Genomic DNA, 27,245 nt, shown 5'->3' on the forward strand with positions numbered 1-27,245 from the left:
AACACAGGCTGGTTAGGATTGTGTTTTTGAGGCGTAGGAGGTACAAGGGGATGGAGGACATCCCAGTTGGGTTGGATGGAGTCCTGGGCTGAAAACTGGGCACTGCACGGAACAGTTGAGATATACTTTAGTATGATAAGAGAGAAATCAACGCTGCGCTCAGGTCGTGGGTGCTTCTGCCCCAGGGTTTTATGCAGTGCTGAGCTGGTTGGTGCTGAAACAGGTGTGGGTGCAGCTCTGCCTCAGGTTTTGGCAGGAGGCATCTTTATCTTTGAAGCAGATGATGGACCACAAACCACAGTGGTGACGATTCACTGCAGTTGGGGTTTTTTGGGGGGTAATTTAAAAAACAAAACAAAAAAACCCAAAACCCAAGGTTTTTTTATCTCTCCCGCAAGGAGTGCTGGGTGAGTTGTGGAGAAAGGAGGGGTGTGCTGAAAGTTCGCTTTCTCTCAAAACAAACCCAATGGTTTCAGCGTGGCTGAGAGGTTTGCTCGCTGCGGGCGTCTCTGATGCAGCCTCTTGCGAATCCTTACGCGCTTGCTTGTGGAGCACGCGGGTCCTCACCGAAGGGCAGGAGAGCTGGTATCTCCACGGCATTTACATCAGGGTTGGGTTTCTGCCCATCGTGGTCAAATGTGGAAAAGGTTTTTTCCGTTTTTTCTCCTGCTCCACTTCGCTCTGGTCATTTTCTACTCATCTCTGAAGATGCCTTGTTGTTACAGACCAAGTTCTCGCTCCATCCCTGGCTCGTGTGTTTGGAGACGCTGTGGCAGGTTTTCCATCCTCGTCTTTCCGAGGGGGCTCAGGCGTGTAAAACCTCCAGTTTTCCTCTGCCAAAAAGCATGAGCTCTCCTCTTCTTTCCCCACACAGCCCACCTACCTCCCCTCTCATTTCCCATCACCTATTTTTCAGTGTCTTCAAGGAAACCTTTGAGCTCGCTGAACCAGCCTGAGCCTTTCTATGGCTTGATGCCACTAAATTACGTGTTTTTAAGCGGTTTAATAGCTGCAGAAGCGCAGCAAAGCCACGCAGCGGAGCACTTCTTTCCTGCCACGGTCGTGGCCTTTGGGAGGTATTTGCACCGCTTTTTTGTAGGTGTCTGATTTGGGTACCACAGGAGGGATGTCTGGAGGATCCAGTGGGTGTAAAAAAATTTAGAAAATCTAATAAAAATAATAGAAATAAAAAATTAGTCAGATCAAACTCTTGCCTGCATAGGTACAGCTGCTGCAGAAAATACAGAAGCTGTTAGGATATTTCTAACATGTGTCAGTTGACACTGGCCTGGATAAGTCCACAGATCAGTACGCGCCGGCCACTCTTCTGAATTACTGGCATCCAGGAAGCGGTTGGCTTCAACATAGTCATAGGCTAGATCCTCACCCTCCTTCTCCCTTTTCAGAATTAGCCCTCAGCATGCACAAATATTAACCGCCCGCAATGACTGCAAACTTGTCATTCCTGACAAAACACCAAAATGTTTATCAATATACGCGTTAGTCATACATCAAAACCACCCTGACTACTATCAAGATGATTCAGAAACCCTGGGATTACGGTATCTCTGTCCAGTTCTCCTTTCTCGCCGCGTCCACATTTATTTCGCCCTTCCTACCCAAAGCAGAAACTTGTAGCGGCTTGAGGACCCACTAGGCAAATGCACATCTTCTGGGGCGATGCGGCGGGGATTCACCAAACTACCCCGGCGTCCTGGGGGAAGCCCAAGCGCATCGCTTCGGAGATGGAGCCAGAGCTGGGCTTCGCTATGAAAATCTGCGTCTAGGTATGAATCAAGAGGGCACGTCTGAAAAGGAACCGCTGGTTATGCTCTGTTCCTCGTCGTAGCCGCGTGAGCAGTGACTGCCGTGCCACCCCGCTGCCTGAAATCGCAGAGCTGAGCCCGCGCTTTGGGCTGTCTTTCCAGAAGCATCCACGGGCCGGGCCGGGGATTCCGTTGGGCAGCACGGCCTGCCCAAAGGATGCCACGATGGCTGTTGCTTCCCCACAGCCCCAGGGTGAGCGCGTTATGTTGTCTCAACAGCGTTGACTTTCCCTACTTGGAGGGGAGCTGCTGCCAAGGCCACGTCTGCAGAGGGGCCAACTTCCCCGGCGCTTGTGGTGAAGAGGAGGCCCTCCTGTCCTCCCCCCGAGGGATGTGTGGGTTTCTTCCTGGGTACAGAGTGAGTTCATGAGCACCATGACTGTCGTGGAAGAAGCGTTGCCAGGGTGGGCGTAAAGCAACGTGTCAGCACAAAGCAGCGCATCCCTGGAGGAGACAACTTCAGCGAAAGCACCTGGGGTCTTGCATAGGTCTGGGGGCAAACATCTGCCCCAGGCTAAAACGGAGGTGGCTGTGGCTGAACTGATCACCCAAGACCCCTCTAAAGCCACTGCTCTAAATCCATCCAGCCGAAACATGCTTCTGTAGCTCCCGCTTCTCTCCAGGGCAGACAGGAGATGGACACCTGCCCCATAGACACAAATCTGGGGCGTGATCTCACTCACCAGTTACCTTGGTCTGTCCTCTGCACGTCTCCCAGGGGTAGCTTCTTCCCGTACCAGTTTCCTTAAGTGCCGCCAGCGCTGGTGTTGGTTTCCCTCAGTCGTGGAAGAGCCACGCTTGGAGCGCCGGCCGCGTGCCCCAACTCTCTCCTCTCCACCGTGCACCTCTGGGGAAAGTTACTTTCACTTCTCTTGGTTTTCCCCGGCTATAGAGCAGGATCATTTTGAAGTCATGAACTTCAGAAAGATTTTGAAACTTCTGGGGTGCCTCCATAGCACGTTGAGTAGGTGACGGGTCATCTCTCCCTGTAAATCGCTGCCTTCCCCACAGTTTTGTAGACTTTTCATTGAAGAGACCCCTGCCACGACCCAGCAAAACCACTAGAACCAGTCCCAGGTTGGGCTCCTTCTAATAACTCTCTGCAAGGAAATCAAGAACCCTGAAAGTATGGAACAAAACCCAGTTTTAAAGCCAACTCCTTTTCCACAGCCATAGCAGCAAGGCTCCCATTCCCTCTGTAGGACTTTGGGAATAGCTCATGGAAATTATCCCTGGCCTCTCTGCGACCCTGATGTACAGGGAGTTAAACTCCTCGCTCCTCCATTTTTGACCTTGATCTGTTGAACAAGGTCTTTACAACAATTTTGGATAATCTCAGAGGAAAACCAAGCTTTTAAGAGAAAGATGAGTAGCTTACAGTTTGAGTGGAAGACTTTTTAAGTTTACCATTTTGTTACTGTATAAAATACTGATGTGATTTTCAAAGCTCCAAATTACAACATTATTGCATGACCACATGGTTTTTCTTCTGCCCTCTTCCTTCCTCTTCACCTCGCTATCGTGGCCGCGTGTCCCCTTCCCCTTTTGCTTCCTGGCCTGTGACTTTGCATTATTCAGGGCAGCCCCCATCCCACTAAAACCCGAGAGCACGGGGCGCCGCTGCGGCCGTCGCTTTGCAGTGGTGGCCCTTGAATATCCTGTGCGAGAGCTGAAGATGTTGGCGTTATAGGACTGACGCATCGCCTGCCAAAATACATTGATCTAGTCCTTCAATGGCTCGTTTTGAGAGAAACCCAAAAGATGCTGTGAAACGTGCGGAGGAGGAAGCGCCAGCCGATGGTCCCCCGAAATGCGCCGATGTATTCCCTTGTGCGTAAGGCGTGGAGGACTCGGCGTTGCCAGAATAAAGCCTTGTGGACACGGGGCTCTACAGCGTTGTAAGGATGTGCATGGTCTGACCTCCCTTTCTATATGCTCCTACAGTTTCTCACTGCCACGTACATGTCTACTTTGGTGTGTCAATGCTTTGCTCCCTACCAGTTGATTATCCCTGCCATGAATGACGGAGAACGGGCTCGCTGGCCGCATAGCGCACTGCGCCGCTGAGCTGATAACGTACTAAAAGCTGCTTTTCCTGAAACGGTAGGCAGGCAGGACACCTCTAACTAAGCCCTGACTTTTTCAGGTCCTAAGTGCTGTAATGGACTACTAAATGGGGCCAAATAGGAAGACCCCATAAGCTACCCCTGGTGCCGTCCCGTGGCTCCCTGCGTCTCCAGATGGGGATTTGATCCCTACGTTCCCAAAGGGCACTCTGGATGTGACACAGAGAGATGGGAGATGCTCGGAAGGGAAACAGCGGGGCTGCAGCCCCTCTCCCTCCAGTCCCCACACCGTAAGAGGAGAGCTCAGGTCTCACCCTCACAAATCCTCGAGTCCATCCCAACCCCGTTGCTTTTCCCGCTGCCGTTCTCTGGTGTCCGTCTGCGTTTCGCTCCCAGGCTGCTGGTGCCAAGAAAGACGCTGCTGGTAAATGTGCACGTCAGCAGCGAGTCACAAATGTAGGAATCGTTTCCTTTTCGCTGGTGCTGCCGTACCAGTCATCTCTTGCGTTTCCTGGGTGTTTTACTCGCCCAGCGAGGTGCTAGATTTGAAGGGTCTGATCTTCATTATTTTTCCACGGTTCGGTGCTAGGCATTTTTGCTGATGTAAGATATAGCAAAAATAGCGTGGGGGAATTATAGCCCTAAGAAAGAAATATGTAAATATCTGCACGCATTAAAAAAACCCTGCTTACCCGGGGTTTGCACTCTGATTTTATTCTGGGCTCTCTTTGTGGTTGAGGGGTAAATGCTAAAGGGAATGAAGGGTCATGTTTGTACAGACCCAGCTAGTCAGAAACAGGGTCTGGGGAAGATTATGTGGGGAATCCAAGTATGTAATTTGTCCCAATGGCTGGTTTTAATAAAAAATATTGTAAATTCAGCTTCTGACCCGGCTGCGGGGAGCATCCGAGAAATTACATCACCTCTCTTCACGGTCTGCCGGTCAGATGCGACTGCTGAAGTTTGAATCTCGCCGCTTGTGTCAGAGCGTGACCCTCCCAAATAAATAGGGCTGTTTCTTCACCCGGTTCCTCAGACCGTCTCTGGGGCTGAGCCTGCCGCCGGGATGCGAGCGCCGGCTGGGATGGGGCCAGGAGCGCCCGTGCTCCTGTGGCTGCTGCTGCTGCTGGTGATGTCCCACTCGGCGCGCGCAGGTGAGCTGCTGGTGTCCCTGCGGAGATGCCCAACCTGCCGTGGTCCTCGCGATGGGTGGGCATCACCTGCATCCCGCGCCGAAAGGGGCTGGAGGAAGCAGGGACTCCTCCTGGCTGCTTAGCCCAGGGTTTTTCTCGTAGCCGACCATCCTCCTTCGCTAGAACCCGGTTCAGCTTTCAGGAGCGGCGTGAGAGCAGGGTGCCGAGGTAGAGGCACAGATAACGGTTTCTCACCGTGGTCCCTAAAGCGTTGTCAGTGAAAGGACAGAAAGGGGCAATTTCTTTGGCTCTCTAAAGTGATTCGGAGTCGCTGCATCTCTAAATAACGCTGTTTGTCTCTGTAAGTTCCTCCTTTCTCTCTTTCTCAGCCATCCTGGAGGTGAACGGAAACCTGAACTGTAGGTGCGTAAAGACAACTTCGGACTACATCAGTCCGAAGAGATACGAAAGCATTGAGATAAGACCTGTGGGAAGCACCTGCAGACGTACAGAGATCATGTAAGTGCTGCGGGTGGCCCATGGGGCGGAAAGCTGCTTTCTCCTCCGGCTCCCGCCGAGCGGCGGGGCCAGCGCTGCGCCTTTTCTTCTGCAACCGCCCCGCTTCTCCGATCCCTTGCTGAAAACCAAAGCCTTTCAAAAGCGTCGGCAAGCTCGCTCGTGCTTCGGGGCTGAGAGACGTCAGAGCCGAGCTGACCTGCCAGAGCCCCCCGGGACCTAAACGAGCCTTCCCAGCAGGGAAAGTGGGATTTCCTCGTACTGGTGCTTAGTGGGGAGCGTGCTGGTGGGGGGTGCTTGCAGTTTGGAGGAAGCACACCCTTGGTCACCGAGGCAGGATGAGTCGTAACCAATTATTCCATATGCAACACGCTCCCGAGAGCAAACAGCATCTCGGGTCCAGCCCTTATCTCGTTGCTCCTCTCCTGACTAAACTTTGCGTTATGCAGAAGCGTAAGATTGCTTTAACTGCTCGGCGTCGGTGCGTTCATAAACCTACAGAGAAAAGCGTCTATGAACGGTCACCTCCGGGCTTCAAGCGCGGTCTCCGCTCCGCACGGGAATACGTTACATCTCGCTTTTTCCTGACCCGCCTGCGGCTCCCCCCGGTCGCGAGCAGCTTTCTGCGATCGGCTGGCGCTGTAAACGAAAGCGGAGTCTTGCAGATCAGCTCTGGCTGCTCTAACCCTGCCTCGGAGGGGAGGGTGATGCTCATCAACTCTCGTTGCGTTTCAGAATTAAATTAAAAACCTCGGGGAAGGTGTGCGTGAATCCTGATGCCCCTTGGGTAAAGAAACTGCTGAAGCGTATTGCTAGCACGTAAGTTGCTTCGATGAAAACCCCTTTGGCTCGGGCGGCCCTGGACAGCATCCCATCGCATCTGCCGTCCTGGGGAGCGCCCGCAGGACCGGGGGCTCTCGGGGGGGGCCAAGGGACCCGCTCCCAAAGCGATCAAGGGCGAGACCTCGCCGCGCAAAGCAGCGTTTGGTTGTTCAGCGTGCCAATGCTGCCATCCGTGGGTTGTGCTCTCCCCAGCTTGTGCCTCGGAAAACATTTGGGCAATAAAAAAAACCCCAACAAACTATTTTGGGGGGCGGGGGGAAATGGCAGGAGCGGGGTTTGCTTATTGTGAGCGCAGTAGTGCAGCGATGCTCGGCTGGGAAAGCCGCCCTCCTCCGTCGTGCCGGGGTTTGTGGCACAGCGTAGGGGCGGCCGGGAGATGTCCCCACCAGTGACGCCTGCCCCGGGGAAAAGGCAGCGACTTCCTTCAGCTGGGGCAGGAGCTTCCTCCCCCAGGACCAGCTTTTCTCTGCGTCCACACATGCCTCCTCCTTCTGCTTTTTGCAGGAAGAAAAAATAAGTTTCCTGCTAAGGAAGTTGATACTCAGCGCCCCGAGACGGGCTGGCAGATGATGCCCAGGCGTGCAAACCTGCTGCTCCCCACTTCGCCCTGGCTTCCCCCCCTTCCCGAAAGCCCCGTCTCCGGCCCCGGCGGCGGCCGCCGTAGGGAGGGCAGCTCGCTGCCGACCCCAGCCCGCGGCAGGTTTGGGGGGGGTTTCCCCGCTGCGTTCGGTCCCTGGATAAGCGTGAATACGAACCCTTCGTTTATTTACTTGCCTGTTGACTGTGAAGCCTTTCTCTGCCGGGGGCTGCTCCCGGCTCTGTAGGAACGACTGTGGCTCTTCCCATGCAAAGCGCTCATCGTGCGTGTCTGGGGTTTTTATTAGGCGGCGTGCCGTGCTCTGTCCTGAGAGCTCAAGTCCAATAAAATTCAGGGTTTTTTTTCTTCTGTTGTATATTCCCTGGATTTCTTAGCTTCAAAGAAACTCGGCAGAGCTTTGACAAACCCCACCGGCGTAGCCTTCCTGGAACTGAATTTACCGTCATTTGCATTGGGTGCTCTGGTCTTGATGCTCTTTCACAGATATGCCACAGGCATTAAAATGTGCATTTCAATATCCGTCAGGTGAGGTATTTCTGCTGTAGGTAGGGGAACAGGGGCAGCACCCAGGCGCATGTCCGGCGCCGTGAAAACCCTTTTTAGGCGGAGGAATGAGATGGGGCGGGGAAAGGTTTGTCCAAGGCAGCGACGGTAGCTGGAACGGGTGTCCCAGCCCTGAACTGCCAACAAGGGGGCGGCAGCCCCGGCACAGCCGTCGGGAAGCAAAGTTCCTTCCCGACGTAAGACATGAGACTGATGAGGAGCGGTTGAGGGAATTGGGGTTGTTCAGTCTGGAGAAGAGGGGGCTGAGGGGAGACCTCATCGCTCTCTACAACTGCCTGAAAGGGGGTTGTGGGGAGGGGGCTGTTGGTCTCTTCTCCCAAGTGACAAGCGACAGGACAAGGGGAAATGGCCTCAGGTTGCGCCAGGGGAGGTTCAGGCGGGATATTAGGAAAATTTCTTCCCTGAGAGCGTGGTGAAGCACTGGAAGAGGCTGCCCAGGGAGGTGGTGGAGTCACCATCGCTGGAGGTGTTCAGGGAACGTGTGGACGTGGCACTGCGGGACATGGTTGAGTGGGCATGGTGGGGTTGGGTTGGTGGTTGGACTTGATGATCTTACAGGTCTTTGCCAACCGTAGTGATTCTGGGATTCCGTGACATAACCTGTTGTCTCCCTCAGTGCTGACCCGAGGACACCACGTTGCCGGCGGGGAGGCGGGTGATGCAGCCGATGCCCCCACATCCAAGCATCGGCGTTCGTGATGGGGCTGGGGTTTGCAGGCAGCGGTACGGCTTTTGAAAGCAGCAAAGGCCAATAAGGAAATATAGGGGCTGGGTTGCGCGGTCGCTTGGCAGAGGTTTGGGATCATCACCCACAGAGGGAAAGGGCAAAAGCAAATGTCACCAAAGCTCAGGCTGGGATGCGCCTTGCAAGGGGGAAATCCGGTTGTAGGACAAATGAGTAATATCTGATCATGCGAAAAAAAGAAAAGCACCCCAAAAACCTCCAGGCTGGTATGGCTGAGTGGGCTGAGAAGAAGCGTTGGGGGAAAAGACTGGTATCTATACAAGACCCGGCTTTGTAGGAAGGGGAAAATGGAGCCGGTTTCAGGAAGCCCGGGTGCCCGCCAAGCCCCGCTCTTTATCAGCGGCGTTGCAAGCTCAGCGAGCGCCGTCAGCAGGGAACAGAGCCGGGCAAAAACCACCCCAACCCCGCGGGCCCCCGGGGCCTCCCCCCTGCGCCACCTCACTTCTCCTATTTTCCGGCTCAAATAGGGGGATGCTGCCGGGGCCGGGGATGGGGCCGGCATGGCTGCACGGGCGGCCCTGCTGCTGGGGGTGCTGCTGGCAACCCACCGCCCCGGGGATGCAGGTGAGGCTCCCTCTGCCCCCCACGTGTGGGGCTGGAGGATGCTGGGGGGGGGGCTGTGTGGTTTTTCGGAGGTGGCATCCCACAGCCGTCTCCGGGGTTTAAATACCTCAGAGGTGCGGTGATGCTGGTGGGACGTGGCGGGGGGAGATGTATCACCCAGAAAGGGTTTTGGGGATGGCGGTGGGTTTTCGGGCAATACGTGAGCCACGGCTGCGTGCCCCTCCAGCTCTTCTGGAAGCCAACGGCAACCTGAGCTGCCGCTGCGCCAAGACGACCAGGGCCTTCATCTCCCCGCGGAAATACAGCAGCGTCGAGGTCCGGCCGGTGGGGAGCAGCTGCCGGCGCCTCGAGGTGGTGTAAGTGTTCCCGGGGGGGCACGAGCCCTCTGCTCTCCCCCGTCCTCCCCGAATTGTTCCAGTTTCGCGCTCTTTTTCTTTATGGGAAGCGCAGGGGGGGCTCGGCCGCTCGAGCCCCCGCACTGTAGGAAGGGGAAGCGATGGTGCTGACCCCCCGCCTGTTTTCTAGGATTAAGCTAAAAAGCCTGGAGAGGGTCTGCGTGGATCCTGATGCCCTTTGGGTGAAGAAACTCCTGCAGGACCTCCCTAACCTGTAAGCCCCCCTCCACCCCCAGCGAAAGGGGCTCCCGGCGGGACCAGAGGCATCCCGCGGGGACCGGTTTTCACATGTTTCTCCCCCCTTCTGCTTTTGGCAGGAGGAAGAAAGACGCTCCCCGCTGAGGAAGCTGCCGCTGGCAGGACAGCCAGATGTGCCGGGCCCGAAACCGGACCCCCCCCCATCCCGCTGTCGCCTTGCTCTGGTGCGGAGGGGGGCATGCTGCTGCGTGATGTCCTGAGCCCCTTTTTCCTTTGCATTTTACGCATTTAAGCCCTTGAAAATGCCAGTCCCTGCTTCCCCACCCTCCCACCCTGCGGCCACGCGCCGGGTGTCCCCTTCGGGCACCTCGCGGGTCCAATAAAGGCGGCAGCTCTCGGTCACCGTCACTTCCATCCCTTCCTGCAGCACGCCGGGGGCTTGGGGTGCTCAGGGGAGCAGGTTCCCCTGGGGTGGGGAGCAGAGCGGGGCGCACCGGCGTTTCTCCACTGAGAAACGTGGGGCGAGCAGGAGGTTTTGGGAGGCAGCGGCGGTGGTTTCTGCCTTTTTCGGCGGGGAGGCGGCGTGGGCCACGTGCGGCAGGGGGGAAGCGCCGGCAGGGAAGTCGGAGCGCGGGGCAGCCCTTTTCCCCATCCCGACGTTTCCCAGCCTGCAAAATCCCCGGCGGGGCTGGCTATAAAGCAGCCCCCGCCGCGGCTCGGGGCGGGCGGCGAGGATGCGGCTGCTGCCGGGGGCGCTGGCCCTGGCCCTGCTCCTGAGCAACTTGGTGCCGGGGGACGGTGAGTGACCTTGGGGTGTCCGTCCGACTCCCCCTCCAAATCCCGAGGCAGAGGCATTGGGTGCCCCAGATGGGGCTGAGCATGGGCTCCTCTAGACGGGGCTGAGCATGGGCTCCTCTAAGCTTTCAAATTCGTCTCGTGTCTATCTTTGAGCTCGAGTTTATCTTTTAAACCCGGTGGCTAAGCCGGAGGGGGATGCCTGGGAGCGGGGGGATTTGCCTGATGGGTTTAAGCTGCTTTTCTTCAAGACCCCCATGAAAGTCGAGCGCTCGGTGGGCAGCTGATTGGTTTAATTCATAAAACGTTGGTTCGGTTTTCAAACCCTGAAGTTAAACCTCCTCTGTATGCACGGAAAGAAAGCTTTGAGGCTGTGCCGGGAGGGATTAGCCTTGCATCAGCCTCGCTGCTCTTGCTGCTGCTGCAAACCCCGTTAACACAAGCCCCTCCCTGCAAATGGCACCGGGGAGGGGATGGGATGGTGGCACCGGGAATGGTGGCTCGAGGATGTCGGGTGGGGGTCCCCCCATCTGCCTCTCCCGCGGGGGGCCGAGACGTGGGTGTGGGCTGCTCTTGGGCGCAGGTCTGTCGCTGGAGAGCCTGCTGACCAACATGAGGTGCAAGTGCATCAAATCGACCGCCCAGGTCATCAGTTTGGGGCTGATCCTTGCCATCGACGTTACACCGCCGGGCATTCACTGCAGGAGGAAGGAGATCATGTAAGTGGAAAGCCCATGAACCAATTCCTGCAAACTCCTTGCTCGTGTACCAGCGCAAAAACACGCGGGCGCTTGCATCCTCTCTGAAGCTCCCAAATCTTGCGGTGACTCTTGCGAAGCTGTTGCACGGGACAGCGCTGCCCGTTTTAATGGGGGTTACCCCCGGTGTGGCTCACGGTGCCCAAAAAATCCCGTCTATCTCCTGGCAAGGGTTGCAGGGGTGCGCACATAAGTGTGCCGGGGAGCGAGAGGGGTTTTCTCTGCGCGCGGCGGCACGGTTAGAAAAACTTTGGGGAAGAGGCACGCGTGGGGCTGAGGGGGTCTCGTCGCCTTGCAGCCTCACCCTGAAGAAAAAAAAGAAGGTGTGCGTGGCCCCCGAGGCACCCTGGATCCAGCTGCTCATCCACAGGCTGACACAGAGGTACGTGATGCCCAGCGACCGAAAAACAAGCGGCTCATCAAAACGTGTTGGCGGGATGGTTCCCTCCTCCTGACCGCTTTATTTTCCTTTCTTTCCTCCCCCCAAATCTGCAGGAACGCCACCAAAAAAGAAGCAGCGGCACGGCCGCGGCGGGATGCGGAGCGGTGGGCTGGGGGAGCGGCACGGTGGTGCCGACCCCCCAGCAGACCCCCCGCCCCATCTCTCCCTCCGTCCGGATACAAAAATAAATAACCAGCCGCGGTTATTTATTCCTCTGCGGGGACAGCGGTGATGTAATCCCTCTGCGCCGACATACGCTGGGTTTCGCGGCACAACGCCGGCGCTTGCTCCGCTCCCGGGGTTTTGGCAGGGGGCAGGAGCCTTCCCCCGCTCCCCCCAAAAAAAGGCTTTCCCCTCCGGTGCCCGGCATCGCTGTTTCGGGTGCCTGCGCTGTTCCCGCACATGACGGCAGCCCATCCTGGGCGCCATCAATAAAAGGATGAACATGCTTCCCCCCTCGGCTGCGGCAGCTCTTTCTGCACAGATTTGTGTAAAAACGGGGATTTTTGGGGCGGGGGAGTTAGGCTGGACGATGGCACTGTGAAGCCCTCGGTCGCTTTGCTGCAGGGCGCTTCCTAACACGCCGCCTTTCGCCTGTCCCAAGTTTCCGTGCCTTTTTCTGGCAGCTCCTGGGAGGAGCGGACCGTGCTATGGGATGCTGGCGGGAGTTGGATGGGGTCTGACCTCTGCAGCCCCGCGGTGCTGGCTCCCAGTTGTGCAAGCACAGGAGAAACGGGAGATACTGGGAAGTTTCCCGGCGACTGGCTGAGGGTCTCTCTGTGGACCCTGGTTTTCCTGGGAGAGATGCACTCATCCCGCGGGGACCCGGGCGTGGCACAGGGATGTCCCTTGGCCACACGGACCGAGGCGATGCAGGCGTGACTCGCAACCCTGCGCAAAATTATCGCTCTTTAAAAATCTGGCTTGGTCATGCTGGTAGTAGGCATCTGAGGTCTGGGGACCTCCCCAAAAGGGTAGGAATCAAATTTGCATCACCCCACCCCACCACCCTGGATGCCAAAATCACGTCCCAGGGCAGAGGCAAGCTGTGAAACACCCGGCCGGTCCCCACGTCGCCCTCCTTCCCACCCTGCGCTTCTCAGAAACCACAGCAGGGGACAAGAGTGGTTGCAAAAGGGCTGTTTATTGCCTACAGAAGGAAATAAAAGTGCACGGGTGGGAAGAAACAAGCCGATATTTAGCCCTACCCATCACGTGTGAGCAGTACCCCATCTCCACGGTGCGAGGTGGGGAGCGTTAAAAAGAAAATAAAAAAAATTTCAAAAGGGAAGAAAAAAGTACCAGTTGAGGGTGCTGAGGACCTCCCTTTCCCGAGGTGCCCTAAGGTTAAAGAAGGCAGGGCTGCTTGGCTCAGTCAGCGTCGTTATTTTGGCGGGGCCAGGTCTGTGCAGGGGAGCAGGTCTTCCCCCTGCCTGGCTCCCCGTTGTCCCCACTCGATGGGAATTCGCTTTCTCTGTGTGTTTTTCATTGCAAAGTATAATTACCGGGGGAATTGCACTGTGGCGTGGCGCTTTCTCCAAACCATGAGTTCTTTCCGAGGGAGAGAAAAGGATCCTTTCGTAAAAGCAAAGGAGAGAGCTGGAGAGAAGGTTTCTCACTATTTATTCTTGCGGGAAACATGAGATAAGCGTTACTCAGGTTTTTTGCTCCGGTCTCAGATGACGGCTGCCGCTCTTGCGAGCGTGGTGCCGAGGGCCGGTGTCAAACTTTGCAAAGCTTTTTGCCTGGGAGACCTACCCTGTCCCCGTGTCAGGGCTGTGGGGAAGGCGGCCTCCCAGGTCCCCCCCGGCTGGTGACGCTGCTGTGGGGCTGCCCCAGGGCAGGGGAGGCAAAACCGGGGCCGGGGGGCCAGCAATGGCTCTGGCCTCCGCAAGCAGCGATTTCCCCATGCGAGAGGCCAGCGCTCTCTCGATTTAAAGCGAAGCGATCGTTTCCGTAAAACGAGACGTAAACCCCCTTAAAATTTTAGCGTAAGCGTGCCCGGGAGTGACACTGCAGCTTCCCCCCTCTCCGCGTGCACTTCCATCTTTTGAGGGACGGGACCTTGCGGTTGCAGAGACAACACGCAAGAAAGAAATTCAACTAAAAAAAACCCCCAACCTCCCAAAAATAACCACCGGGAAATGGGGCGGGAGGGGAGCCCGGGCTCCCATCCCCGCTGCTGCGGTCCAGCCTGTGAGTTTATGAATTAAGGGCATATTTAGCTGCCGTGGTGCACACAAACACTTTAATTGCTCAGAAAGCAAACACACGATGCGATAATTAAAAACGGAAAACAAAGCCAAAGTCATGTAACATGTCACTTGTAAAGAAAGCCACCATGAAGGTTGGTTGGTTTTTTTTTGGGTTGGGTTTTTTTTTTTTTGCTTTGCAACAAAGACAAATACAGACAAATGCAAACTCAATAAATGCCTAAATTGTAGGAACTGTTTAACAAAGAGGACAAGACCAAGTACCAGGATCACTCTAACCTTCACCACTCAAACGGTGAGAGATTTTGCAAGCTAAACACACCGTACGATTGCAGGGAGGGAGGGAAAAAAGAGAAAGAGTCGTATCACTTGGCGTGCTTTGCCATCAACACTGTTTAAAACACCCTAAATTACCAAAGTACCCGAGCGTTTCGCTATCTTCGTGCTTATTTTCAGATATGCTCCAAGAAACTGTACTCCTGAAGTCTGTCATCCTCGAACATAGCCGAACCAGCAAACTTTATCGTGTCTCAATACCTTTTAAAGAGTCAAAGCATTTTTCTTAGGATGAAGGAGTTCTTTAAAGGTGTTAATTTTGTCCCTTTTCTGATCGTGCAATGCCTGCGCCTGTCTCATCCGCTGTTTTTTGTCCCTGCTCTCATTTCCCGGAGGAAAAGCAAACCCGTGGCCGGTGTCAGTGCAAAGAGTGGTCACAGGAGAAGATACTCTATCACTTAGAGCTATTCCTGGATCTACAGCCTTATAATCTCCTTCTAAAATTGTTTTTAATCTTAAAGTGAGTTCTTGGCAATGCTTGGCATAGAGACTTAAGACATGAACGGTTTCCACCAGGTTCTCTTGGGGTTTGTGTCGCCTTTGAGCGCTGAAAGGTGAGAAAGGAAGGGTACGTGACTATACTTCTGTAATCTTACAAAAAACTCATGAGCTGCATATCGCAAGATGCTTTTCCTCACTATGAGATTGAGAGACTCAGCTAATAATAGCGTTTATCAGAAAAACACGAACCTCGCTGCATCTAGGGCTCGCTTCTTTTCCGGTCTCTTAACAAATCAGGTCCTCTGCCCTCCTGGGTAAAATCCCCCCACGACCAAGCACTTCAGCTCCTTTGGGGACACGCCAAATTAGGCAGGCAAGGTTTTCCGATGCGCGTGCTTGGTGCCAAAACCATACTGCTTCTGAAGCCAACATGAACTTCAGCGAGTCTTGTACGCTGCTTCGCTTCCTACCGGGCTGTTTTGGTTGTGAAGACTGCCCAGAAGAACATCACACCTCTGTGGTGACCGAGTAGGACAACGACCCGCTGCTCGTTTATGTTGACAGCCTGATTTTAGCTGAACTGCCTTCTGCTGCCTAGCATACCAGAGTGACGGATAGGGATGTGCTTAGATCAGTCATGTCCCCGTACGATAGGGAGAAGGTCCTTCCTTAGGTTTAAATCGGGGCTTAGATCTTCATTACTATTACAAGAAAAATATCTAAGCAGAAGCCAAGAACAGAGGAATTGTAATCACGTATAAAGCTGAGGTCGCTGGGGAGAGGACAACTGCTATTTGCGATTAAACTCGCTTTTAAACCAGTATGAGGGTGCGTATCCCGTTTGTGTGATGTTTCTAATGCAGGCTATTGATTTGGTTTGGATAGGACTAAAAGACCTTTCACTCCACTCCGCTATGCCAAGTTTCACGCCAAAGGAAGGATTTGATGCTAGAAGCTGAAAATGCACCGTGGAAATGACATAACTGCTGCTGTGTTGCTGGGTTTAAATCTGGTCTTCGAATAGTAAGGACCGGCAGCCACTTCTGGCTCCTGCTCCCTACCAGGAAGGCGTAAATACTGTGCTCCTGCTCTAGGAATCCTTAAAGTCTTTCCCCAACCTGTCTTCTAAATTAACAGAGAAACTCTGAATTTCAGAGTTTCTTCCCCTCCACCACCTCACCAAAACCAACCCCCAGAGAAACGAGTGATATGAACCTCTGAGGTCGCAAATTCTCGCTCGCAATTCGGACCCGACATCTCACGAGCTGGGTGCGGAAAGCCAGTCTCCACAAGCCCAATATTTGGGATTAAGTGGGAGCTGCAGCTGCTCAGCATCTTTGTGAAGTGGGCCTTGGGAGTTCAAGAGCGTGAATGTGGATTTGGGAGCCTCCACAGCAAAGCCAGCAAGGTGGGAGACCGTCAGCCATCCACAGTGTTACCCAAACGCTGAAGATGACGGTACAGTTTTGAAAGCTGCATTAGGTCAGTGGCAAGTGCTTCTGAAAAGGGTAACAGTCAAAGATTTTGACTTTCTAGTCTGTAAAACACAGAACAGTGAGGACTTGGGACTAATGAGACCTTTCCTGAATGTGTCTGCAGACTAAACAGGAGTGGCTTCCAACAGACAGAGAAAGCTTACCGATAAAATGAAATATTTTCTCAACGAATGCCAGAAAGAGACGACAAAAGCTTTTAACGAGGCAAATGGGAAGGAAAGCTGGTCTCAGACCCCATTGTGCCATACCTGACTTCAGCGTGTGGTACGCAAATGTTCACGCTCCTTACATCGAAATAAGGAAACAAAAATATTCAGCTACATTGTACAAAATTCTCTTTTTTTTTATATATATATACACACACACAAAACCCCATATCTAACAGATTTACCATATTGAATTTTAAAAAGTTGCTTGTAGAAGGATGTTGGATTTTTTTTTCTCTGCTTGCTTTAGGCAGTGCTGTTGCTTAGAAGTTGACACCAGGCACCATATTTTTGAAAGCAAACCGAGACAGTGAGGAGCAGTAAAGGACTTGGCGCTTTTTTTCCAGGCGCCGACTGCGAGGGCACGTGCTAAAAACTGAGGGTCAGTGATGGAGAGAACTGATGGTTTCCCATCCATCTCTGCTCAGGGTTAGGGATATTTTGCTTCGTATTACTCCCTCTCCCCAGAAAACATCCTACCGTCAGCCTCCATCCGAGCCAAAAGAAAATCAGCTTCGCCATCTGGATGATGCGTACGTTTACCGAGAGGGATCTCATCCTGCGCATGAGGCTGACGGTTGCCTGCTCCCCGCTCCCTCTCTTCTTAGAGCAGAATATTGCTACGGCAAGCGCTGGAAAAAAAGCCGCTTACTGCCCTTACTGTTCCTGCTGGGAAGGGAAAAAAACAGAAGGAAAACGGGGAGGGAGCCAGACAGGTGAACGGCAGGTAAACACATCCCCGGTTATGTGCATCGACTGAAACATAAACAAGACTCATTTTTTTAAAAAATACAGAGGTTTTGTGCAACATCTGTTAAAATAACTTTTTTTTTTTAAAAAAAATCACACAGCGTAATGGACGTTCGGAAGTGCGTTTCGCAGCAGAGAAAATCCAATTAAACACCTTCCCGCAACAGAACACTTCAATCCGTTAGAAACCAAAGGAAAGTCAAACTTAAGCAGTTTACAATGTTTGCCAGGGTTTGGGGTTTTTTCCATCCCCATCCTCTCCCACCCCGATATTACAAAAGATTGTTGTTGGCTTTTATTTTTATTAATAAACGGGCTCCTCTGCAGTTCATATACAATCATAGGTGAATTTTAAATCCCATTTTATACAAACATCTCAAAAAATATTGGGAGTGAAGTATGGTAGGAAATATTGCTCACGTTGCTAGTTAACATGCGTGTAGGAAAAGGAGGAGAAGGGTTTGTTAGTGCACACCTCCAGAGCAGAGCACCCCCGCCTCCAAAAAAGATACAGTAGCTGATTACAGAAAGGTAATGTCCACAAAATTAAGTTTTTCATGCTATTCTACTTTCCAGTACTATACTCTCAAATCGCTTTCGCAATTTACCTGCAATGGCTAGGTGTCGAACGCTGAGGTATATTAAAAAAGAGATACCTGCACCTAGAGGAAAACCTAGGGCTTTTTAGAAAGGGCTTTTTTTTGGTGCTGCACAAAGCAATGGCTGTACAGGAATTTCACCCAGCTACGATCGCTTCCAATTTATAGTAGACAATGGATGACGCCTCCGTTTTTTTAGGCACTTCTTTTAAAAGGGAGCTGTCGTTTTGTTGAACCCATTTTTGCGTTCTGTCCCACACCACCCCCTCCCCGGCCCCCAACAAGAGTCAGGGAATAGCTTCTACTCTAGGTCCAATTCATTTTTTTCCCTATGGATAATTTCCTATGTATAAAACGACAAAGGAAATGTTTACTTAAGGAGTAGAGGAACGGCCTAACTTAGCAGTTTTGCGAGACGGAAGATGGCTCCTTAGTATTTAAAACTAATTTCACAATTTAAATTTGACTTTTTTAAGTATACGAATGAGACATAAATATAGGCTATCAATCTGTTTAAAAATTTCATTCACATAATGGAAAATTTTTTCATTTATTAAAAATATCACATTTTGAGACTAGAAACAGTAAAGTGCATGAAAAGTTTAAAATATAAATTCAAGAAAATCTTATAGCAGCAAAAAAGCAGAATAAAGAAAAACTTAAAAACACAGACACAACCTTTTCCTATCACTGTGCCATTTTTTTTTTAAACATTAAGCAGCCAACCAATTTTTCAGAAAATTGCATTATGTTTAATGCCTCTTGAGGCACAAGGTTTTGAACTGGCCACCTAGAGCATAAAAAGAAAAAAAAAATAAATTTCCAACACATCCAAAGAGCGTTAACAGTTGGGAATGAACCAGCAGCTTTTTAACTCAACCCTGACCAACAACAGAAAAGAAAGATTATTAAAAAAGTGTGATGGTTATTTGGCAACTAGGGTCAGGAAAAATAATCCAAGGAATGATTACGGCTACCGCTCGCTCCCCCAGTGAAAAAAAGCATGCCGACAGCTACTCTGCGTGCCCTTCTGAGACGGAAGTAAGATCATTTCCAGCGGCTTTTTCCCGTACCCTACGCTTAAGCATTTAATCCCAAGTGTCCCATCTTTGCAACCCAACTTCGGAAAAGGGAACCTAGGAGGGATTTGCAACTTCTTTATTCACCCGGAACCCAAACGCCTGCAATGCCTCGCTTCAAGTGACATCTCTTACCATTTCTAAGTCCCACTCCCAAACTGTGCTGCTGAACAGTGTGTCACCCTGGCTTGCCAGAGCAGAGAGGCAGCTCTGTTTCACAGAGGTCATTTGGGTCCCTGCGTATCTCGCCCAGAAAGGACGGAGTTCTTCAGAACTCTGAAAAAAGTCACCATGGCGTCTGCCGAGCAAGCAATCTATACACAGCATTAAACGCTCACCTGCAAAGTCTTGTGAGACGTAGCTTCGCTGGAAATTTCGTCGTAAATGAAATTGCATCAGGAGAATTTAGACCTCAAATTTTATCGCAGATATTAAGCCATCTTTGGTTTTCTAATATTAGTTAGATAAGGAGCAGGGCCACGCTGCTAATCATTTATAGTCAGGTATGAAGTGCTTCGCTAATGTGCAAAATTTATTTTGGATGCAGAGTTCAGCCTCCGTTTTGGTTCACACAAACAGTATTTCTAATATTCCTCCTACAAAACAAGCAATTCTATTTTTGTTTTTCTTTCTCCTAAAAGGTTGGCTCATTTTGCCACGTTCTGGAAAAAAGCATTATCTTGAAATATGTTAATAAGCAAGTTTTTAATCTCATTTCTCCATTTGTAAGTGCAGCTTCCTACTGAAAAGAAAAAGCTTACCAGTTTAAAAAAAAAAAAAAGAAATTAAATAAAAAACCTGGAAAGGGAATAATACTTTGGTTCCAGCCCTAGTGCCAAATGATACCAATATGCACCAAAATGTGCAAAATCTCATATCAAACACATAAGGAAAGGAGCTTGAAGAAGCAGCTTAAGGTTGGCCATACTTCACTCCTATATACTTTGATTTACAACTGTACAGGTCCATAACAACAGGTCCTTGCCCTCAAAGGGGCAGGGCTCCACTACCTCCTGTTAGGCAAGTGCACACCGTTGACAAGAGGCAGGAGCGGAGGATGGAGTTCGAGTTGTGTTAACAGTGAGAAGTGGTCTGAAGGGATGTGAGGGTGTGGACACCCAGTGATGTTGTTGTCAACCAGCCACTGAGGGTCCAAAGGCCCCAGGACACCAAGCACGTTCATGTGAGTGTTGGAATAGAAAATGTAGTCAATCACACCCTAGGGAGAAAGAGAAACATGAGAGTGAGAACAGACCTCGCTTCTGGCAACCTGAACTCGACTGGCTTCTGGCTGCAATTCACAGGAAGAGGCACAGCGCTGGAATTAGGGTAAGAAACGCGTGTGGCGTTTTGCGTTCAAAGCGCTGCATCCGTTCTCATTAAGTCACTGGCCAGAGCCAGGTCGGAAGCTTAAAAACACCAGCAAATCAAGGATTGGTGCGCGGTAGGAAAGTGTCCAGCGAGTGTAGGAACCAGTGACGAAGCACATACAGGAACACAGAGAAAGACAGCCAATGGTCAGAAAATTAAGACAGCATCCTGGGGAGACCAGGTCAATGTCTGCCATTTCAGAAAAATCGCTGCTTACTTTGAAATCAAAAGTGTAATTGGTGTAAGGCATCAAGTTGTTTTCATAGGCGCTCTTGAGTTGGAAGCCGTGCGTAATTCTTCCTTCAGAAGCCCCGTTTTTTCCATTGCCGCTGAAGTTCATGAGACACTCGTTATAACGCAACTCCTTGAAGTCCTTGTGGTTGTCAGCTACTATGCCATTGCTTAAGTATTCCACTACACCTGTTTGTAAAGGAAAGGATTCAGGGAGTTGCTTTAAAATACAACATTCGGGGAATGTTGGCCTCGGAGTTAAAAACCAAAACACCAAGAAGACACCCCATGAGATCCGAAAAGAGCTTTCCATCTAAGGGGAAATCTACACAGCAGCTTTCTTGTCCACGTCTGAGCTGTACACGCCTTTCTGACAGGCAGCCAGGGAACTGAGGCTCTCCAGCGGTTCTGAAACCGTTTTTCGAGGATTACGGTAAACCCGTAGTACCTGTACTGTAGTACAGACGTGACAGGGTGCTAGAGAGGCAGCTTTCGTACATATACCTGATATTACAGTATCGAGCGTCGTAATTACTAAAGCAAACCCGTCTCCTTACAAAATTTTCATGTTCCATCACAGACTCAAGTCTTTCCTGCTTATTATTGCTTCTCAAGGCATGGGTATTTATGTAACGATTTATTTAAGATCTATTTGTGCTTTTCTACATCTTTGTAGGTGCAACCAACTTTTCTGGAGAGTACAACTGATCACAAAAAGCAGTCTACTCAACCAGAGGACTTGCATTCTCTTCAGCCCCGTTTCGAAAGACAGCTGTTACTAAAAAGGTTTCATTCATACCTACCCAGGGCAGTGCAAACCGCCCCATCGCTCTCAGAGGAAAAGAGGACTCAAATGTTTTAAAAAGGTAAGTTAAAAATTAAGCCACAACCAGCCGTACCTGAATCAGGCAATGAGTTGAGATCCGCACACAGCACCAGAGGGATAGAGTTAGGATCTGCTGTTGGGCTACCGGGCCTGCTTGAGGCTTTCTCGAGGATATTTTTCAGTTCCGAGACAAACATCATAGTCTGAATGAGTTTCACATCTGAGTATTCAGGGTCCCAGTGCATGTGGGCATTGGCCACAATAAGCAGCTGTTTGTCCACATGAAGCGATTTCATACCTAGATAAACAAATGCATTTTTATCAGTGAAAGGCTGATTGCGTGAATACAGCAGGTTCCCTCCTGTTAACATTCCAGGTCTAGCTACTGAGGACTCCAAGTCAGACACACCAGCAGACGGATGTACTTCCGTTGCTGGAAAAAAAGGCATTACCTGAACCGCTACTCCTTTCTAAATTAGCAGCATTTACATAATATTACGTGACTAAATCTCTCCAATATAGGAAAGAAATACCCAGCATAATCTGATACCACTACAACTGCATTCCTCCTCTACTGCTCAAGCGGTCATCACTTGACCGTGCACCACTATTCAATACTTAAGGCACAAGGGAGTTTCCTGACTCTTAGATGCCACGGTACAGCAAATTGTTCCCTTGGGAAAAAAAACCACACCTGCTTAAATGAATGTGGTATGAATCTGGCTGTTGCAAAATGCTATCGCTGGTTTTACTATTTAGCTGAGAATCAGGACTCTGAAAGATAGGGCATAAAGTCACAGGCAGCTCCTTCCAGTCCTGCAATTTAGACATTCTGCTCCTTTAAAGGGTACACTGGAAATAAGCGGTCAAAAAAACGGACATGCAGACAGGGCGGGGTGGCAATTTTAAGTATGTTGAAGTTTCCTACTGCATCTGATCAAACTTAATGAAAGTGTGACAGTCAGTCAATCAAGTGGCATGAAAAGATACCTGATAATCTCATTCTTCCACATTATTACATTAGCACCGTCATATAATCACTGGGGGAGGATGGAAGGATTCAATCAAGGGGCAAAAAAGAGAGTTGAATATAGAAGTTGAACATTACCGACCACTATTGGTAAGAGCATAGGCACGTAAACACACTGACCTTGGAAAAGCTTAATTCTTCGAATAGGTTTTAACAGAGTAAGTAAGCAGGGGCCAAAGCTTGAAAGGAGAAAGCTAAATGCTGGGCATCCGGCTGCAAGTGCAACCAGACCAGGAAATCATGTCGTCTGTGTCCCGCATCTTAGCCACCGATGGGCTATCATTTCTCAAATCAGCACAGTGAACAGCGTTTGCTCATCTGCAAGTATTTGGTTACCACCACCAATGGCAGTAATACTCTAGAGAGCCGTGTTACCTAAAGAATAACTCATGCCTTTACGTGGAACTGAATAATCAATGAGAGAACCATGATCGTACTCACTTGCTCCAAATAATTCTTTGTGCACCTCTAACACCACAGCAACTCCGATGTTGTCCTTCGTCATCACTCTGTTTAACATAGCTTCTGAACCTTCCGAGTTAGCCATTGCCACCTGGTTGAACTCCACTGTATGCTTCTGCACCAGCGTAAATCTGATTCAAAAAAGAGAATGGCGTGTGAACACGTGCGACGTACAGCTACGTGAAAAGACGGAGTTTGTATCCGCACTCCAGACTGCACGTCCAAGGGGAGAGCCTGCAGGACAGGGTGAGGCACATTTCTTTTGTCCTCTCGTTTTATAAAACTAAAAACAGTTCTAAGAAATATCCCCCCCCGTCAGGATAGAGCTCTCGATCTGGCAAGTGAGATACTCTCAGGGGAGATGAGATACCTGGGGTTTGGGAAGGGTTTACTTGTTTCACCGTGGCACTCTGAGAGGACTATGCAGAGCAATGCTCAGAGTTTATCGCACCTCCTCGGGAGTGTTCTAGGCAAAAAATTAAGATGAGATGGTAATTAAAGGCTTGCCTTTTACGTTGGGCAAATGCATTAATAAAAACCAGCTTCTTTCAAACCACTAGCTACCACCGTTAGTTTTGTGAAATTGTTTTTTCACTCCTTTCCAGCCTTAGGATGCCTGAAAATGCCTTGTTTCAGTACAAACTGAAGGCTACCTATTGAAAGGGTTTTTTTTTCGTTTTGTCCTCTTAGAAATTAAAAAAAAAAGTATTAATAGCAAAAAAAAAAAAAAAGGATTTTTTCCGTTTTTTTAAGTGAGAGAGCCACAGTATAATAACCAGTTCTGTATACATCCTTGTTAGTATCAAGGTTTGAAGGTTTGAAAAACATTCAGTTGTTTGTTTTCACAGACTTCCTCTATTCAAAACCAGTCGAGTTGTTTTTATACGTGATCTGAAAGGTGTATTTTTGTTTCTGGAAGCAATGAAAACTCTGAAAGGGAGCTAAAGCTTTGCGAAACTTCCACTCTAATTACTGAAAACTGTTCCGAGGGAATATTCAGAGGGATACTTGGCGTGGTACAACCCATGAGCAGTTTACACAAATGAGAAGCATGAATGCCTGCACCTCTCCTCCCTTTCCAAGAGTTTGATGCTTTTGGTGTAGCGGAACTTTTTGGATCAGGTATTCAATAATGTAACGTTTCGATTCATAAAAGCAGAGAATATTCTGCGATCCTTTGGCAGTAATACCTCTTTTAATACCTGAAGATCTAATACCTGAAGCACGTCTTCCAGATCTTTAAAGATTAATCTTAGAGGAGTGAAACTCCTGTCAAGCAAGGCAAAAGTTTGTAGGGAAGGTGAGGTATTTATTAGAGCTGCCAAAAATGCGCACACGAAGCACATGAGTTTTTACTCATACTCTCTCTCCTGCAAGTTCCATGTTTCTGAAGAGATATCTTTATTCATAGCCTGAAAGGAATGGAAGGACTCTGTTGCAAATAGAGCAGCAAAAGGGAACGGAGGATCACTCTTTATAGTGAACTTGGGTTTCTGTTTTATAGCACAGCACTTTGGTTACCATGGACCCTGAGAGAGGAAAGCTTTCAGACCTAAATCAAGCTGGTTTTAATGTATTTTAAAAAAGCTGCTTCTGTCCCTTACTTTTCAGTTTTGAAGAATATTGCACAGCCATCCACATGCTTTTTCTCCTGCTCAGACATGATTTTGGCACGTGACTTTGGAGAGAAGAATCCATCGTATCCTCGTTCTTTCAAGGCTGGCAGAAAAAGGGTGAAGTATTGCTCTGTTTCCACTTCCTGGAATTGAACACAAACACCTTAGGCGAATAAAGTCAAGTAAACCCTTCCTATCGCTGTATGGCAACTTGGGCCTGCCTTGGCTTGCAGTCAGCAGCTTTCACCAAAGCGAAAAGCTTCTGTTTGCACAAATCATGTCACTTCCTAGATTAATGGCCTGCTGGAAACAGATTAGCATTCCTGGATATCCTGGAATCCCCCCAAAAGGGAAAGTGACAGGTGTGTTTTGAACAGCAATAGATTACACCTGATTTTTTTGACATCTGAATGCGGATGCCGTCCTAGGTTAAAACTTCTGAGAGGTCGATAGATATCCAGCAGCAATTAATATTTAATCCGGAGAGCCCTTTCACCCAAGGGTCTCTCGCTGTTCTGTAACAATACATTTTCTTTGTAGTAACACTTGGTCTCCAAGAGGATTTCAGAGGTTGATCTCTTGAGGTTTTCAGACCAAGGTAACTACTCTCTTCTTGTGCAAGATTTTTGCCTACCAGAACTTGCTTAAAAAATGAAAGATCTCTTTAAAGGCAGAAGCATTCAACTGTTCTAAACATCGGCAAGGAATTTCTAATAAGGTAGCAGGATACACGTACCAATGACAATCGATATTTAACTTTAACCATGAGAGTCCCCTTGTTTGCCAATGAGAGTATTTTTGAGACTTCAACTTCTGTACCAAGCAGGAATGGACTAGGAACAGTGGCATTTGGGGTTATAGCATTCTACATTCTCCCCTCCTGCGGTAAACCCCATATACCCAGAGGGAGAATATTTAGGATGCTTATCTGAGGGCAAAAAGACCCCCGATCTTCCAATGCAAATTGCCTACTAATTTAGCTAATTTTATCGCACTTATGTTGTCTCATTTCATAAAACACAAGCCAATGCATAAACAAGGAGCTGTGCACACAGCTTGTATTGGTAAGCCCCAGAATTTGTTCGCAAGCAGGCGAATATGGTGTTTTCACGCGAGCGTTTCATTCTAAAGGTGGAAGTTAATGTTTTCTGTTTCTGATGAAAAATACAGTTATTTTCCAATTACCTGAAGACTAATGATATCTGCATCACAGTTGACGATTTCTTCCATGATTCCCTTTTTTCTATACTCCCAGTTGAGTGCCCAAGATGGGCAGTAGCCATAGAGCTGCCGGGTGGCATATTTATCACACAACACATTGTAACACATAACTGTGAATGAAGCTGGAAGGAAAGAAAGAAATGGAAAGGTTATCAACCTCTGAAGATTACAAATGCTGAACTTACTCAAGCCAAAATACTGAATCTTACATGGTCTGTTCTGCAGGGACTACTGAACGCAAGTCAGTGGGCTTATTCCACTGAGCGTTTCATGAGCAGGAGTAAAAAAGGCTCTGCTGAGCCAGCAGTTACCATGTAAGGCTAAACTCTGCTGAAAAAAAATTACCATTACTACCAAAACGAGATGGCGTCATGTGCGTAACAAAGCAATGCAATCCCATTTTGCAGTCAATTCTTTATTACCTTTGAGGATGGGGGAGATCTAGGGGTTGGCAACTATTAGGAACAGTCTCTCTCTGGATTTGGGGGTTAAGAGAGGGGAAGTAGCAGCCATTTCAGTGATGGAGTCAAACCCCAGTATTTATTGCATGAGGTGCCTTGATACAGCAACTTCAGGCTTAAGCGACCTGTACGGTTCTAAAGCAAAAGCAAAACCAAGCTGCTAAAGAAACTATGTCATGATACCACAGCATCAGAGAGAAATGCTGCTGTAGAACGCTTCGTTTTTAGCAGACTGATTCCAAAACGTTCGTACAGTTTCCCTAGCACCTGTACAACATTTCTAAGTTGTATCAAGTTGTAAATGTGCCTATCAAGTCTAAGGGGGAGAGAGAGGTCTGGGTGAGGGCCGGGAAGAGACGGAGAAATGAAGTCATAAATTAGCAAGCACCTAACACATTATTCGGTCGCATTTTTAGAAAAAAGAGAGAAGTCAGCACGCAGCTCATCAGATCATTCAACTTGAAACACACTTTCACACACAAACTTCTCAACTCCCTTAGATTTTGCACCAATTTAAAAAGATAGGTAAATGCAACATCCTAGCACCACGCCACTGGGGAAAGACTGCTCATATTTGCAGGGAAAGAAGTGAGGTTTTACTATGAAGCTAGCCCACAGCTGTAGAAGATTTCTGCTGTTCAGTTGTTTTAATTTTATTATGACATTAATTTTATTATGACAACCAGTTTCTACCATGAAATAGTCCACAGCTCACTCGCCTAACACTATGCTTTTTAATGACTTCTGAATTCTGTTTCTGGTCAGGCAGTTTAATTTTAAAAATAAACCCAAAGTCCGTAAAACTCCACTGAGACACTGATTTGTAAGGGAATTTGAAAGAGAAATGCAGAACTTAATGTTGTGGTGGCTTACAGGACTTTTGGCATTTCCCTTTTCTTCCCATTTTTTTTTGTGGTTTGTTGTTCTTTAATATAAAAAATGTGACAGATGATCTTAACGGCAACATTGGCCTGCCAAACACGCAAATGAATTAAGTTTTGAAGACCTGCCATCTTCACGCTTCTAAAAAGAAAAAGCATAGAGGACTGCCACGTTATTCTTGCTGGTTATTAATCTGATCTTCTGCAATAACAATACTAGCATTTTTCTTCTTTATACAAGCTCACGGATGCTTTTTGAGGGCTATATTCAGGATGCACAGGGGAAGAAGAGCCACTGGATTTGGACAGCCTGAAGAAATGCTCCCTCTTGCACTTTACCAAAAGCAACAATAGAGGGCATTAAACTAACTTCAGTATCAGGCACTCCGCGGGTTTACTTGCAGGTAGGGAGTCCTCAAAGTCTCACTTTAATCAGCCTGTATATGGACAAGGCATTTGTATACAGTTATTTTACAGTTCTTATTATTTCTGAGTAATGAATTTTTTACAAAAAGCTCTTTTGCTTGGGCATCAGTGGCTGGAACAGTTATGAAAAAGACTAACATGGAAAAGAAATGACCAG

General features: G+C 49.4%; 4 protein-coding genes across 4 annotated transcripts in view; 3 read left to right on the plus strand and 1 right to left on the minus strand.

The window, feature by feature from the left end:
• Positions 1 to 4,958: 4,958 nt before the first annotated feature.
• Positions 4,959 to 6,364, plus strand: LOC104256443 (interleukin-8). Its single transcript, XM_009810892.2, has 3 exons — positions 4,959 to 5,046; positions 5,415 to 5,544; positions 6,277 to 6,364. Exons 1-3 carry the CDS (start codon positions 4,959 to 4,961, stop codon positions 6,362 to 6,364), a joined length of 306 nt encoding a protein of 101 aa, XP_009809194.2.
• A 2,427-nt stretch (positions 6,365 to 8,791) lies between these two features.
• Positions 8,792 to 9,592, plus strand: LOC132318704 (alveolar macrophage chemotactic factor-like). Its single transcript, XM_059826976.1, has 4 exons — positions 8,792 to 8,855; positions 9,082 to 9,211; positions 9,381 to 9,464; positions 9,568 to 9,592. Exons 1-4 carry the CDS (start codon positions 8,792 to 8,794, stop codon positions 9,590 to 9,592), a joined length of 303 nt encoding a protein of 100 aa, XP_059682959.1.
• A 590-nt stretch (positions 9,593 to 10,182) lies between these two features.
• LOC132318679 (interleukin-8-like) lies at positions 10,183 to 11,456 on the plus strand. Its single transcript, XM_059826721.1, has 3 exons — positions 10,183 to 10,246; positions 10,827 to 10,962; positions 11,300 to 11,456. Exons 1-3 carry the CDS (start codon positions 10,183 to 10,185, stop codon positions 11,454 to 11,456), a joined length of 357 nt encoding a protein of 118 aa, XP_059682704.1.
• A 4,815-nt stretch (positions 11,457 to 16,271) lies between these two features.
• Positions 16,272 to 27,245, minus strand: part of CNOT6L (CCR4-NOT transcription complex subunit 6 like) — a 34,440-nt gene continuing 23,466 nt past the window's right edge. The window contains exons 7-12 of the mRNA XM_059826799.1: positions 25,285 to 25,442; positions 24,088 to 24,242; positions 22,463 to 22,614; positions 21,065 to 21,289; positions 20,152 to 20,354; positions 16,272 to 19,782 (exon numbers count right to left, since the gene is read on the minus strand). Of these exons, the coding sequence (XP_059682782.1) occupies positions 19,570 to 19,782; positions 20,152 to 20,354; positions 21,065 to 21,289; positions 22,463 to 22,614; positions 24,088 to 24,242; positions 25,285 to 25,442 (1,106 nt within the window). The 3' untranslated portion in view covers positions 16,272 to 19,569. The remainder of the gene's footprint in view (positions 19,783 to 20,151; positions 20,355 to 21,064; positions 21,290 to 22,462; positions 22,615 to 24,087; positions 24,243 to 25,284; positions 25,443 to 27,245) is intronic.

Source organism: Gavia stellata, chromosome 19, assembly GCF_030936135.1.
Source record: "Gavia stellata isolate bGavSte3 chromosome 19, bGavSte3.hap2, whole genome shotgun sequence".
In the NCBI taxonomy this organism is placed as follows: domain Eukaryota; kingdom Metazoa; phylum Chordata; class Aves; order Gaviiformes; family Gaviidae; genus Gavia; species Gavia stellata.

Bases quoted from the DNA above. Each gene is read 5' to 3' on its own strand.
- LOC104256443 (XM_009810892.2), top strand. From the start codon at position 4,959: ATGCGAGCGCCGGCTGGGATGGGGCCAGGAGCGCCCGTGCTCCTGTGG. The intron at 5,047-5,414 runs GTGAGCTGCTGG...TCTCTTTCTCAG, and splicing joins GTCCCACTCGGCGCGCGCAG to CCATCCTGGAGGTGAACGGA. The intron at 5,545-6,276 runs GTAAGTGCTGCG...GTTGCGTTTCAG, and splicing joins TGCAGACGTACAGAGATCAT to AATTAAATTAAAAACCTCGG.
- LOC132318704 (XM_059826976.1), top strand. From the start codon at position 8,792: ATGGCTGCACGGGCGGCCCTGCTGCTGGGGGTGCTGCTGGCAACCCAC. The intron at 8,856-9,081 runs GTGAGGCTCCCT...GTGCCCCTCCAG, and splicing joins CCACCGCCCCGGGGATGCAG to CTCTTCTGGAAGCCAACGGC. The intron at 9,465-9,567 runs GTAAGCCCCCCT...TGCTTTTGGCAG, and splicing joins CTGCAGGACCTCCCTAACCT to GAGGAAGAAAGACGCTCCCC.
- LOC132318679 (XM_059826721.1), top strand. From the start codon at position 10,183: ATGCGGCTGCTGCCGGGGGCGCTGGCCCTGGCCCTGCTCCTGAGCAAC. The intron at 10,247-10,826 runs GTGAGTGACCTT...TCTTGGGCGCAG, and splicing joins CAACTTGGTGCCGGGGGACG to GTCTGTCGCTGGAGAGCCTG. The intron at 10,963-11,299 runs GTAAGTGGAAAG...GTCGCCTTGCAG, and splicing joins TGCAGGAGGAAGGAGATCAT to CCTCACCCTGAAGAAAAAAA.